This window comes from Lontra canadensis, unplaced genomic scaffold (assembly GCF_010015895.1).
Source record: "Lontra canadensis isolate GAN:19392208 unplaced genomic scaffold, GSC_riverotter_1.0 scaffold97, whole genome shotgun sequence".
Classification (NCBI taxonomy): Eukaryota; Metazoa; Chordata; class Mammalia; order Carnivora; family Mustelidae; genus Lontra; species Lontra canadensis.
This window is the reverse complement of record NW_022631091.1, coordinates 512,415-525,583: the sequence shown is the minus strand read 5'-3', so window position 1 is coordinate 525,583 and position 13,169 is coordinate 512,415. Positions and strand designations below refer to the sequence as shown.

At 46.7% G+C, this 13,169-nt stretch overlaps 1 protein-coding gene across 1 annotated transcript in view; it reads left to right on the top strand.

Moving 5' to 3' along the window:
• PLG (plasminogen) overlaps window positions 1–13,169 on the top strand; it is a 36,220-nt gene that overhangs the window by 20,129 nt on the left and 2,922 nt on the right. The window contains exons 9-15 of the mRNA XM_032837213.1: window positions 3,539–3,720; window positions 4,843–4,991; window positions 5,889–5,982; window positions 8,054–8,174; window positions 9,125–9,199; window positions 9,783–9,923; window positions 10,667–10,773. Of these exons, the coding sequence (XP_032693104.1) occupies window positions 3,539–3,720; window positions 4,843–4,991; window positions 5,889–5,982; window positions 8,054–8,174; window positions 9,125–9,199; window positions 9,783–9,923; window positions 10,667–10,773 (869 nt within the window). The remainder of the gene's footprint in view (window positions 1–3,538; window positions 3,721–4,842; window positions 4,992–5,888; window positions 5,983–8,053; window positions 8,175–9,124; window positions 9,200–9,782; window positions 9,924–10,666; window positions 10,774–13,169) is intronic.

The window sequence follows — 13,169 nt, the reverse complement described above, 5'->3', positions numbered from 1 at the left end:
TGTATATATGTGTGTGTGTGTGTATATATATATATATATATGTATCTGAAAAAAATGTATATCATCTAGTACATTTCACTTAAGTTGTATTGACACATGGGTCTTGAGCATGAGTTGTTGGCAGTGGTATGAGTTGCCAGGACATGAAGAGCAAAAGCAGGAGGGCAGATGAGTGTCAGGAAGTACACACATGCTGATAGGCAAACTGGACAGGTAGATGGACAAAGACCAGCATTTCTGCCATAAACATTTATAAAATGTAGGGGATAAGCTGTCCATATGATGGACAACAGGTATCACAGGCCTGAGAACTTTTAGAAGGAGAAATAAATTACTAGTAGCAAATTAGTAATTGGGCTTACTGAGGCAGCTGAGATTTTGTAGGCTGGGTAATAATAATAAATAATAAGAAGAAAGCATCTGTGCAGAGAAGGAGCTCAAAAAATATGCACAGCTCTTCTTAAATCCTTGGCTGAATATAAAGGTACACACACACACACAGGGAGAGATTCCACAAGGTTCACAGGACAAAGAACAGTTACTGAGGAGAGAACAACTGAGAGTGGTGAGATAAACAGGGATTATAGAACCTACACAGCATTGGGAGACTCTGAGTTCAGAGATTTGAGATTCTGACAGAGAGTAGAGACCTCATGGGATACCATAAGCATTCAGTAGAGACTTTTAAAGAGTCACACTTCAGAAGTAGAATTAATGTATTCCTAAAATAAAGGCTACTCTAGAAACAGCTTCTAGCAAAGCTTAGAAGCAATCCTAAAAGGATCAGAATAATCTGTAAGTAAATTAACTGTTTGTCACACATAAACTCAACTCTCTTTAGAGGAAAACAACAAAATCCAGTCACTCAGTCATGTGGCATCTACAGTGTTTGGCACAAATTTAAAAATTACCAGACGTGCAAAGATCATTAAATGTGTCCAGAGCCAAGAGAAAAATCACTCAAAACAAGCAGACTCAGAAATGATAGAAATGATGGAATTAGCAGCCAGAAATTTAAAAAGATATAATAATTATATTCAAGGATTTAAAGGAAAATATGAACATAAAAGAGAAAATTGGATGTTCTAAAGAGAAAAGAAAGCTGTAAAATGGCCAAATGGAAAAGACAGGATTTTAAAAAGTATATATTAAATGAAAAATTCACTGGATGGCCTTCCCATCAGGTTAGACATGATAGAAGAAAAGGTTAACTTGAAAATAATACAGTATAAGCTGTACAACCTACAGCACAAAATCACAACAAAGACTGAAAGAAGATAAACAGAACTTCAAGGATCTCTGGAAAAATATCAAAAGGTCTAACACATGTTTAAATCAAGTCCCTGGAGGAGAAAAAAATAACTGAAACAGAAAAAAATACTTGAAGCAATGATGGCAGAAATTTTTCCAAATAGGAAGAAAATTATAAACTTACAGGTTCAAGAAGCTCCATGACCCAGTAGAATTTTCAAATTTTATTAAATTTTATCAAATATTTAAGAAGGGAACAATACAGAGAATAGAAGAGGAGGGAAATTTTCTCAACTCAGTTTGTGAGGCCCAAAAAACTGAGATACAAAAAGTAAACAAGAATTACTGAAAGAAACTAGAGTATTTTCTGTTGTGAATGTAGACAAAAAAAACTTAACAAAAATTAATGAATTGAATGCAGAGTTGTTTTAACATTTACCAACAATCAACTTAATACAACATGTTAACAGAATAAAAGTGACAAGTCATATGGTTATATTAATAGATAAAGAAGAACATTAGACAAAATTTAACACTCATCCATGATTTTAAAAAGTCTTAGCAAACTAGGAATAGAAGGGAATCTCCTCAGTTTGATCAACACCATCTATAAAAATCTTCCAGCTAATATATTAATGAGGAAAGATTAACACTTTCTCTGTAAGATTGGGAACAAGGAAAAGAAATAAAGAGCCTGAAGTTTAGAAAGGAATCAGTACATCTTTATTCATAGACAACTGCATTAATAGATACAGAATCCTAAGGACAAATAAGTGAATTCTGTAAAATCAAAAGATACAAAAGGATATACAATGTCAATATACAAAAATCTATTGTACTTCTGTACACCAGAAATAACTAGTTAGAAAAGAAAAATTTTAAAACAATATCATTGACAGTGGTATCAAAACCAAAATATTTAATGATAAATTTAACAAAGTGTGTACAAGAACTACATGCTACATACTACAAAATGTTGTTGAGAGAAATTTAAAAGATCTAAATAAAGATAAACTGTTTATGGCTTTAAAGAGTCAATACTAATTCTTAAATTCTTACCAAATTGGATTTTAGATTTAGCCTACATTTGAGCAAAATTCCTGTAGCTTTTTTTTTCTTTTTTTCTTTTTGGAAAAAAAAAATCTATATGCAAAGGACCTAGACTCACCAAAACAATCTATCAGGGAGGACTTACCCACCCTGATTCAAAGACTTAAATATAAAAGTACAGTAATCAAGACACAGAGGTACTGGCAGAAAGATACGCAAGTAGAGAAAAGAATATTCCAAAAGCAGACACTTGCTCTACCTTAAATACCTGCAGTCCCGTCCCTGAATATTGACCTAGGGGAAATGAAAACATGGGTCCACAAAAATACCTTCCAGAATATTCATGGCAACTTTAGTCGTAATAGCCCAAAACTGAAGATTGATTTCAGGGTCCATCAATAAGAAAGTGAATCAGTCGTTGGGGGTATATTCTACAATGGAATACTGTTCAGCAATAAAAAAGAACAAGCTACTGATACTCTCAAATAGCACAGATGAAGCTCAGAAGTCTCACTGAGGAAAGAAGCCAGGGCCCCAAGAGTATACACTGTGTGAGTCTATTTATATGAGTTTCTAGAAGAGGCAAGTCTCCCGTAAGCTCTCAGCCCCTCTTGTGCACCCACACATCTCCCATTATTCCTCCTCTAGTGTCATCTGCATTCCTCGCGGGGTATGGAGTGAGGGGAGGCTGGATTCCCGTGTTCCCCCCATCCCTCCCCCTCCCCATCCTCTCATCTCCCTGGAAGGTGTCCTTCAGAAACACATCCTACCTATCACACTGTCATGTGATAGGAAATAAGTTTTAATTCCAACTTACACAGCTCTGTGTACTCATACAGAGAGCGAGAGAGAGAGATGAAGGTGCACAGAAAAGTAAAACGTGCACTTTAAATTCAATATTGGTCATCCCTGGGGAATGTATGTCCCACTCCCAGGGAAAGGAAGATATTTGGGTACTTTCATTTACACATTTTTATATTATCTCAGTTTTTATACGGAGCACATACTACTTTTGATGTTTTAAGTAAAAATCAGAATCTGCTTTAAATGTCCCCAGTTGTTTAGAAGCTGAGAACCATCTGTGTTTGTCACATTATATAAAAATTGGTACCCGTGGTCTCTTTAATGGACATATTTCCAACTCACTTATTAACCCTCTGTTATAACAAAATGTGCGGGTACAGGGATGCTCCAGAAGATTCTCCACTTCTCATGGCCTGTGTTGTGGAATTTACAGTGGCTTGACCATGAACTACTGCAGAAATCCAGACGGTGACAAAAGCCCCTGGTGTTACACCACTGACCCATCTGTCCGCTGGGAGTTCTGTAACTTGAAAAAGTGCTTAGACACAGAAGAGAGTGACACCAACTCCCCGACGGTGCCCCAAGCTCCGAGTGGAAATGACCCTTCTGAGTCAGGTGGGAAGTCCGTGACCAGACCTGTAGACACGTGGGCATCAGGATGATAAGGGGTGGACCACGTTATGGAGGGAGAGCACCGCCCCCCCGAGGGTCTGCCACGTGGAGGCAAGCCTCAGGGTGCCATCAGGGAAGCCAGAGCTGCGATGGCTGGTGGCACGTTGGGTGGGCTGCGTTTTTAGGACTTGACAACAAACCGGTTCTGAGCGATGGCTACAATTTGAGCCTGAGTGGTGGGAGAGGTTGGTCACGGCAGCGGGGGCCAGCATGGCTAGAACATCAAATCCTTGCCTCCCCTGTGGAGAACTAGAAATGCTGGATTTGGTTTTGAAGTGCTGAATCTCTTTGCTCTCTCCTTGTGAGCCTGGGGGCTCTGTGCCCATCTCGGTGTCCCTCCTAGATAAGACTTGGGATGACCCGCCATGGTTCTCCCCTGTGCCTGCCCCACATTTGGCATGCGGGTAACCCCCTTACCCCAGTCCTGGCAAGCTCCGGGGTTGCAGGCTGCCCAGCACAGCCCCCGCCCTTGGCAGAGAGGCTAGCCCACCCAGCGTTTGCATTTTGGATTTTCCAGATGGCCGTCAGAGCACTGGTGCCCTGGGTCCCCCTAGGGGACCCGCACCATGTTCTCTGAGGGGTCTTGGGGAAGCCCCCTTTCCCTAGGTTGGGGCGAGGGATGGGCTTGGAGAAGGAATCCCAGTCGTCTCTCCATGAGCCCCTTTACCCCAAAGGGTGGAAACTCACAGCACAGCTCTAGCCAAAATACTATCTTTTATAAAAATTCTCTTCAATTTGCTCTTTTTACCCACCCACGTTGAGGGTGAGGTGTTCGCGGTCACCCGGCAGGTCCCAGCGGCGTCTGTTTGAGGCGACTCCTCTGGGGGCTCTGTCTTACCACTCAGCTCGTTATCAAAGTGACTGTCTTCGTGTCCTGGTCAGAATTTCCACGCTAACATCTTGCCTTGGCGATTATTTCCCAGGCAGTAGCGTTTCTGGTAACTTGTGCTCTCAGGCTGTGACCTCAGAGACTGTCATTTGAGAGCCCTAGTGTGGCTGCCGCGGCTCCCCAGCGTCCTGGTCTGTGTCAGACAAGTCGCCACCCAGTTCTCCTTCCTTCCACAGACTGCATGTTTGGAAACGGCAAAGGGTACCGGGGCAAGAAGGCTACCACGGTTCTGGACGTCCCCTGCCAGGAGTGGGCTGCCCAGGAGCCCCACAGACACAATATTTTCACTCCGGAAACAAACCCACGGGCAGGTCTGGAGAAAAATGTAAGCCGCTTTGACTGGAACTCTATGTTGCCTCTTCCTGACCAATCTTTGCAAACAGAATTGGCCCCGTGTCACGGCAGGTCAGCCCAGACCAGTCCTTGGTGGTGGCAGAGGGGATTGGGAGAGAGCTTGGGAACAAGCGTCCGTGGAACTGGCATCCGCTTGGCGACTGTGGTTGCGCGGCCAGCAGACCTCCGTGCCTGTGACTGCTGTCCTCGGGCTCCTCGTTTTGTTTGCGTTTGGAGCATTCTCTGCTTATTTTTAGTACCGTGGCCTGTTTCTACTTTCTAGTGTTTGTCTTCTGCGTTCTTAGTCAAGGATGACCTTCATGACCTTTTAGTCAAATTTTTCTAGAAAAGGATATGGATGGGCTATGCGGACTCCACGCGGTAGGGTTTCCGCTAATCTTACACACGCTATGGGATGGTTTACTTTGGGGGTACGTATAGGAAAGGAAAAGGGAGACACTGCCTTCCCGTGGCTTGACCCATGGAGTGCACACAGTTCTTGGGAACAATTTCTGAAGCGAGCAGGTGTCACTGGGGAGTAGATGGCTGATGTGAACCGGGGACAAGACGAGTCAGCCATGGCCCATGGTCCTCTCTTGCTTGCTCTCCCAGAGGCCCCCTGACCCAGGCTGCTGGAGGGGAGGCCCCTTTATGTCACCTCTCCCTCAGGGCCCCTCAGGACCCCTCCTTCCAGGGGAGTCACCCACAGCTTCTTTGAGCAAGCTGAGTCAAAAGCAAGAGTGACTTTGCCCCCCACGGCAAACTACTGGGGACGCTACCTTTCATCCTCTAAAGACAGCAGGGACATGTTGTCAGAGCACCTTCTCTGCCCTTCTCTGTCCCACTGCGCCTGGTGCCCTATACCCCTGTCTTTTTTTTTTCCCCCTAGTACTGCCGTAATCCTGATGGTGATGTCAATGGTCCTTGGTGCTACACGATGAATCCGAGCAAGCTTTTTGACTACTGTGATATCCCTCAGTGTGGTAAGTTGCCTTCCTCTGTGTAAGGAAATGACTTCTCACATAAATGCAGCAGCACCTCCCGGATACGGATTTGCAGAAGGAGGGCTGAACACTGAGCACATCAGCTGGGCTGCCCTCTCTTCCTCACAGGCCTCTTGGATCTGTCCTCCTGGTGGCTCCAGTTACTAGGGAGTCCCCCTTCCCTGACACCTTAAATAAAGTAAATACACAGTCCTCCAAAAGAGCAAACAGGTGACCCCGTCGGCCTCGGGATGCTCTCACTGAGCTCTCCGTGCCCCGCGGGGGATGCCTGAGAAACAAATCGGAAGTCCCACCCCGGATCGAAAGCTCTCCCTTTCAGCGCCTGAGAAGTCAGAAAATTCGCAAACACCGTGAATCTGCTGCGTGTATAATGTACGTTGTAAACCTACAAATTGTCATCCTGAGGATTCAGTGAGAAGCAATGTCGGTTTTTACTAAGCCCCAAATCTCCTTTACCCTAAGATTAGTATTCGTTACCCATACCTTACCCATAGAACTGAGAGAAAACGTGTCTGGGTTCTTTCCTCATTTCTCTTGAGATTTTCTGGGAGGAAGAAGCTTGGATCAGGAAAAGGAAAAAAGTTCGGAATATCAAATCCCTGGGTACTTCTGGAGAACAGTGTAAGCCGCTTCGATTTGGACCCTGTGTTACTTTTCTACTGACCTGTCTTCTTTGCAAAGAGAACTTGTCTTGGTTACAGAAAACAAGGCTGGACTTCTCTTTTGCACAGCTTGGTTGCAGATGCTTTTGTCTGCCATGTGGAGGGGCTAGAGCGAGGGAGGGGGAAGCTTTAGCTGCAAAGGCGGTGTAGACAAGCAAGCAGAGGTGGTCGGGGAGGAGTTGGGGTACGGCGGGGGAGAGCACAGGAGCCACTTTGCAGGGTTTGCACTTGGGCCATCCTGGGTAGAGCAGTGGGGAGGAAGGGGAGGCCAGGGTGATGGGCAAGATTTCACTTGGCTCCTTGTCTGGATTTAGGGTGAGTTTAACCGCTGAATCCTTCTTGAGTGGCTGTTTTCTCTCTTCCGTATAAGCTCTCTTGGAGGCCCTTTCATCTGAAAGGCCCTGAGTGGGGTTGGTGCCTCCCCTTCAGCTGGTCACTCCCAGTCCTCAGCTCTGCCCCTTCTGGAACACCTTGCTGCCTCATCGTGGCCAGGTTCTCCATGTTGGACAGGCTGCTTGCTTGACAGGATTGACCTTCCTGCCACGGGCACCACAGCTGGGCTGACACTCTTCGATTCCCATGGAGGAGAAATAACAGTAACTTCCCCGGGGGCAGCTCTTGGCCGCCACCAGATACTCTAGCCTTCTAGAGGCTGGAGCTGTTTGGGCGTTAGTGCAGGGTATCAAAGATGGGGCATGACCCCTATTGTCTAGGTGGGAAGGTAGGAGGTAGGTAGAGCATATGGACAAGTGAATGTCAGTCATCCCCCGGAGGATTGGGTTAGTCTTGGGAAGCTCCTGGAAGTCCTGTCCAGAAGCTGGCTGAGAGACGTTCAGGACAGTTAGCTCTGTTCCACACAATCACACACAAACACACACGTGTGCATATATGCACACACAGAGCTTCACATTAAAAAATACCCATGGTGCCTTTCAGCGGAGATGACAACTCTGATTTTCAGTAAACTTGATGTGGTTCAGGGGGCAATCATGATGACAAAGAAGGTGAGGAGGGTGATGAAGACGGGAACCTAGATCTGTCACATCGAGTCAATAATAATTGGTATCAGTCAGGTCCTCTGAGCAAAGCTTCCACTCTACCACCTATTTCTACCAATCTGCTTAGTCCCTCTCCTCCCCATTCCCCTGCAAATAATACAGAAGTCCTTACACTTTCCTGAAAGGAGAAGGTTCTGTGCTGTCTACTGTCACTTTTGAAACTTAGAATAAAATGTCCTTAAATGTGCTTACAATCTCGCTATTTAGTTTGGGCTCTGAGATGTCGAAACCTCAGTGCTTTGGCCGTGGCCCACTGATTTCTCTTGAGTTGTGTGACAGAATTGCTTTCCCTTCTTGAAATATGACTCTTGTTTCCACTTCGTGGTGCAGCATCTGGTTCATTCGATTGCGGGAAGCCCCAGGTGGAGCCAAAGAAATGTCCTGGAAGGGTTGTCGGTGGGTGCGTGGCCAACCCACATTCCTGGCCCTGGCAAATCAGCCTTAGAACAAGGTAACGGTATTTCCAGAAATGCTTAGTTTCATGCTTCTGTGTAAGCCCCGCAAAACCTTTCTACGTCCAATCCGCACAGCTCGGGGATCTGTACCTGCCTTTATGGTCGATCTTAGGAGGAAGGAAGGCTACAAAAAATTTTTAGATTATATTTTTCTAGGTTCTTTACCTTGACAGTAGCCCACCTTGGAGTAGTTTCCTTGATCTGGGTGGCTGTTGTTGAAATCTATAGATGGAGTGATGGACAGCACGTCCCAGTATCGCTGGAGAAGTGTTGAAGATGCTGGAGGGTTTTATAGTTGTCCTTGTTTTGTTGAGTTGCCTTTCCTTTCTTTACCTTCTCATTTGTTAGCTCCTTGCTGTACAACCTTCACCTTTTACGTATTTCAGATTCTGTCTTTCCCAAACTGGGCTGTTCTCTGTCTCCTGACTGCTAATTATCCTGCCTGCTGTTGTTAACGATGGGCTTTATTCAGAAAGGCAGCTCACACCAAGAGGGTAAAATGAGAAGGCTCCTAGGAATCACAGCTGTTTAGGGTCACATTTGGCTCCCTGAAGAAGGACTCATCAAGCCTTGCAGAGGTCTTTTCATAAAAAAATAAAAGAGGCCTCAGGGGGATGATCTTTAGCTGATCACTTCTGTTGGAGTTGAAGGCCAGCAAGTCCAAACCGTGGACGTGGGCATCCCGTTTCCACCACGTGACTTTGCTCTCCTATGGACAAGCTGTGCCTGAGCCTTCCCCCACCATCTAAAGTGTGGTGAGGATGAGACCTTCTGGAAGATCCACTGTTGAAGTCCAACTCAAAGTTCTGGGCGTCCTGATGATGGGCTAGTAGCCTTTTCCTTTGGGAACATCAACATTATCAAAATCGAGTGAACTCTTCTTTCTGGCTTTCTGTACAACATACCATCAGGTTTGAACTAAAATTCTGGCATGTTTTTCTTCTAGATTTGGAAAGCACTTCTGTGGAGGGACTTTAATATCCCCAGAGTGGGTGCTGACGGCTGCCCACTGCCTGGAGAGGTATGTCTAGGGGACAGTGGATATGAGGACTTGTCTTAAAAGACTCCCTGCCTCCCTCCCCTTCTCCTTTCTCACTCTCCTCCATCCCTCCTCCCTTTCCTTCCCTTCCCTTGCCTTCCCTTCTCTTCCCCTTCCTCCTTCCCTCCATGGCAGTGACACTCGGGACCAAGGAACAGATGTGAAGGCTGAGGCAGAATTGCCAGGGCCATTGGATGAGGGAGGAGGGGAGCATTTCTACAGAGAACAAAGAAGGAAAACCCAGTTCGGTAGGTTTGTAGGCCTGGGTCAACGGCAGGAAGACTTGCTCATTGGGACAGGCATTGGTTCTCCTGAGATGGGTGTCTGTCCTTGTACTGACTTCACTATTGATTTCATTCTTCCTCTGTGGTTAGGCCAAAAGTGGCCCAAGAGCATTCCTTCATGGCCAGATTTAGGTAAACAGTGAACTTCTCTCTTTCTACTCGGAGGAAACTGATTGTGGGTAGCCAAGTGGGGAGACGACGGCATGTTTATGACTCAGAAGGGCACTTGATGAAGGGGCTGGCATGCTATTTTGTTCCTAATGTCACTGTCTTTTTCCTAGATCCTCAAGGCCTGCCTCATACAAGATCATCCTGGGCGCACACCGAGAACTCAATCTCGAATCAGACGTGCAGGAGATAGAGGCATCCAAGCTGTTCCTGGAGCCCACGCGTGCGGACATCGCCTTGATAAAGCTGAGCAGGTCCGAGCTCACCCGTGCTCTTCACCCCAACATCAGCGAAGACATTCGTTTATGTTAGGAAGAGCAGCACGACACAGGGTTGTGGGGAAGGGGTGGGGGTGGGGGACATGAAAGGCACGAGGGCTTTGGGGAACTGAAAATCTGGGCTCAGTCCCATTCTGCCCCATTCTGGCTGTGCTCTTGAAAGGAAGGCATCGGGATTCAGTTCGTCGGGAACTGAATTCATTCATCGGGATTCAGCGCTTCCTGAAATGCTGGCTTAATGTTCACTAGTCAGCAGATACACATTCATAACCAGAGGATTCTTCACGTCCTTCCGGTTGACAGTTCTTCTCTCAGGATGGTAATGTGTTTGGTGGAAATCAAATGAAATGATGTATTTCAGGGCACTTAAAAAGCAACAGTACAAACACACACGGAGACATCCACACGCAGTTCACACACGCGAATTCTTCTTCCTGTCCTTGTTTTAATTTTCCCTGTTGAAATAGAATTTTACTAAGTCTGACAAAATGGCGAATTTGCTTATGTTACATAAAGTTAGTGATATCTGGAAACAGGTCTCAGTAGAGAAAGCTAAATGAACAGCGGTTTTGAGAACAGATCCATTTGGGTGAGTCAACAAGGCGCAGAGAACATGGGCACCTGTTGAACATGGGCACCTGTTGGGAGCGACCAGCGGGTGGGTGGCAGAAGCGCCGTGGTGGGGCAGGCACCTGGAACCCTGGATCGTTCTCTTTCAGCCCCGCCGTCATCACCTCAAAGGTGATCCCAGCTTGTCTGCCATCTGCCAATTACGTGGTTGCCGACCGGACGTTGTGCTACATCACTGGCTGGGGAGAAACCCAAGGTGAGACCAATCCCGTGACTCTCCCAGGAACTGGTTTAGTTTCCTTGGGAACATGTCCGTGTGTGCAAATGTCTGCTAGTGGTGAGGTCCGCCTCTCCTAACTTCGGCTGGGGTCCTGCCTAAGTCTCCATAATTGGTCATTAAGGGACGTGGGTGAGGGACGGGGTAGTGTTTCTCTGAGTCTGTTGGCCCATAAATTCAATGTTAATATCACATCCCCATGTAAGTTCTGAAGCAAGCCTGCAAATTGAGGCCGTTCGATTATTTTCCATGTGAAGTTAGCCATACCGAGCTCTCAGACACAGTGTGAAACAAGAATTCCTGTGAAGCTCGTCTCCCCCGATACCCACATGCCCGTCATATGTGTGGAGAGGCTGTCGGTGGTGGGACAGAATGACAGCTAGGGGAAAGGAAGAAGGGTCCCGGCCCTAGGATGGTTTTCGTATTGGTTGCTGGGGTGTACATGAGAGGGGAAACTTTCATGCATGGTCCTGTATTAGCACCCCGTATTACGTTTTGAGGACCCCATCTTCTCTGCATTAGGCCCTCATGGTAACTACACCCCATCAGACTCAGGCCTCGAAATGTTGTGAGGATGTCTTCCATCTCTGCCTCGCCTTCTCAGAAACGTTGGTGAGAGCATAGAAGGGGAGTCGGGAGCCCTGAGAAGTAGTTCGGCCCCTGCCGCTCGCTGGGCAAACCGGACCCGTCACCTTACCTCTTTGTGCCGTTTGGCCTGGAAGAAGGTCGTGTGTAAAACCTGGGTTTTCAAATTGTGGTTTGCATGTTATTCTTTTGCATTCGCTTTCATTTCAAGACAGGTCTTGTGGCTTTAAAAAAAGGTGTAAAACTAATGGTCTGAATCGCTTTAAATTTGTCTTCCTCCTTTCCGCATTTTTCGTACATCTGTAAAACCTCACCTCCCGGATTTTGCACGTTCCCCTACCCCTTCTCTGCACTTCAGGGGCTGTGAGCATCAAGAAGTGAAGGGGAACATCGCAAATGGCGCTGTCCCTGTGGAGGTGACGGGCCATTCCAGTGTTTCACACTCAAAACAAATTTAAACACCACAAACTCCTGTGACTTCGATATGTTTGTTCCCATTTTGCAAATGAGGGATCCGAGGCTCCAAGGCGGGCAGGGCAGTGTCCTGGGAAGCACACGCACGCACACAGCCCGTGTGTAGCTGGACCTTGAAGCCCTGGGGGCCTGAGCCCTCACAGCCCATCTGCCATCCTTCTGTTCCACCCACATTTTGCAAACTACCGACCTGTACTGTGCTCCCCCATCGACCCTGGCCTCACCCTCACAGCCACGGGGAGAAGACCGTTCTCAGTACGTTCACTGAACCGGGAGGAATCCCAAAACAGAAGTCAGGACTTTTGGGCGATAGTCAGTCACATCAGGTCAGTGTTAGCCTCTCGGTGAGGTAAAAATCGGCCTGTCCTCCCATTTGGTCTGCATGCTTTCCCTGACTTTGATATTTCCTAGCAAGGTAAACGTCCAGGGCCAGAGGCTCCTTCAGGTTAGCCCCTCATCAGCCGTCCGGGGCGCTGTCAGAGGCCCTGCTTCCTGCTCCCCACCGGCCCTGAAATCAGGGTTCCGTCGCCGGGGTCACCTTCAGCCCCGCCCCCCGCAGCCCTTGGAGGTGCTGTGTCCACTGTGGCCACACGATGGCAGCACTTCCGCACAGACCACATCCATTTCCTGTCCACTCCTGGTGGATTTTGTCCCCAGCATCAGGATATTTTCTTGCTCAGAAAGCAGATGCAGGAGCAAGACACTTGGATATATGAACTCGCAGCAAAAGATTCTGAGAAGGCTGGTCCCTGCACGCATCTACTCAAGTCATGCACCCCCAACCCAGTGCTTCCTCAGGCCCTAGGGCAAGCCTCTCCTTCCCAAATGGGGGTCCTCCTACATGCTTCTGTCAACTCCGGATTGAATGCCAAGTTTTCCAAACTGAAGACAGCTTTCCAAATGTATTCAAAGTCTTTGGAGAAGAAATAGCACCTTATCCCTTGGCCGTTCCATGCTAGCAAAGATTTTTTTTTTTTGCAGAATGCATTAAAGTCGGGCTTGCAAAATTGGAAAATGGGATTATTTGTGAAAACATGGAGATATGCCCGGGGGGTGTCTATCTGGGAAAGTAGCATTTCCTCTGGCTATTTTGCAAGTGTTCCATTTTGATTTGCCAAAGTGAAAAAAAAAAAAAGCAGTTTTTCCTGAAAGAACAAATACCACAAGTAAACTAAATACACAGGAGAATGTTTACTTTTCCTAATTTGGACAGAAATGCAAATTAGGAAATGAACTAGGACAATTTCCACCTATTAGCAGGTATTTAAAAAATATTAAATACTCAGACATGGGCGGGGTGATGTGGCCTTTTTTTT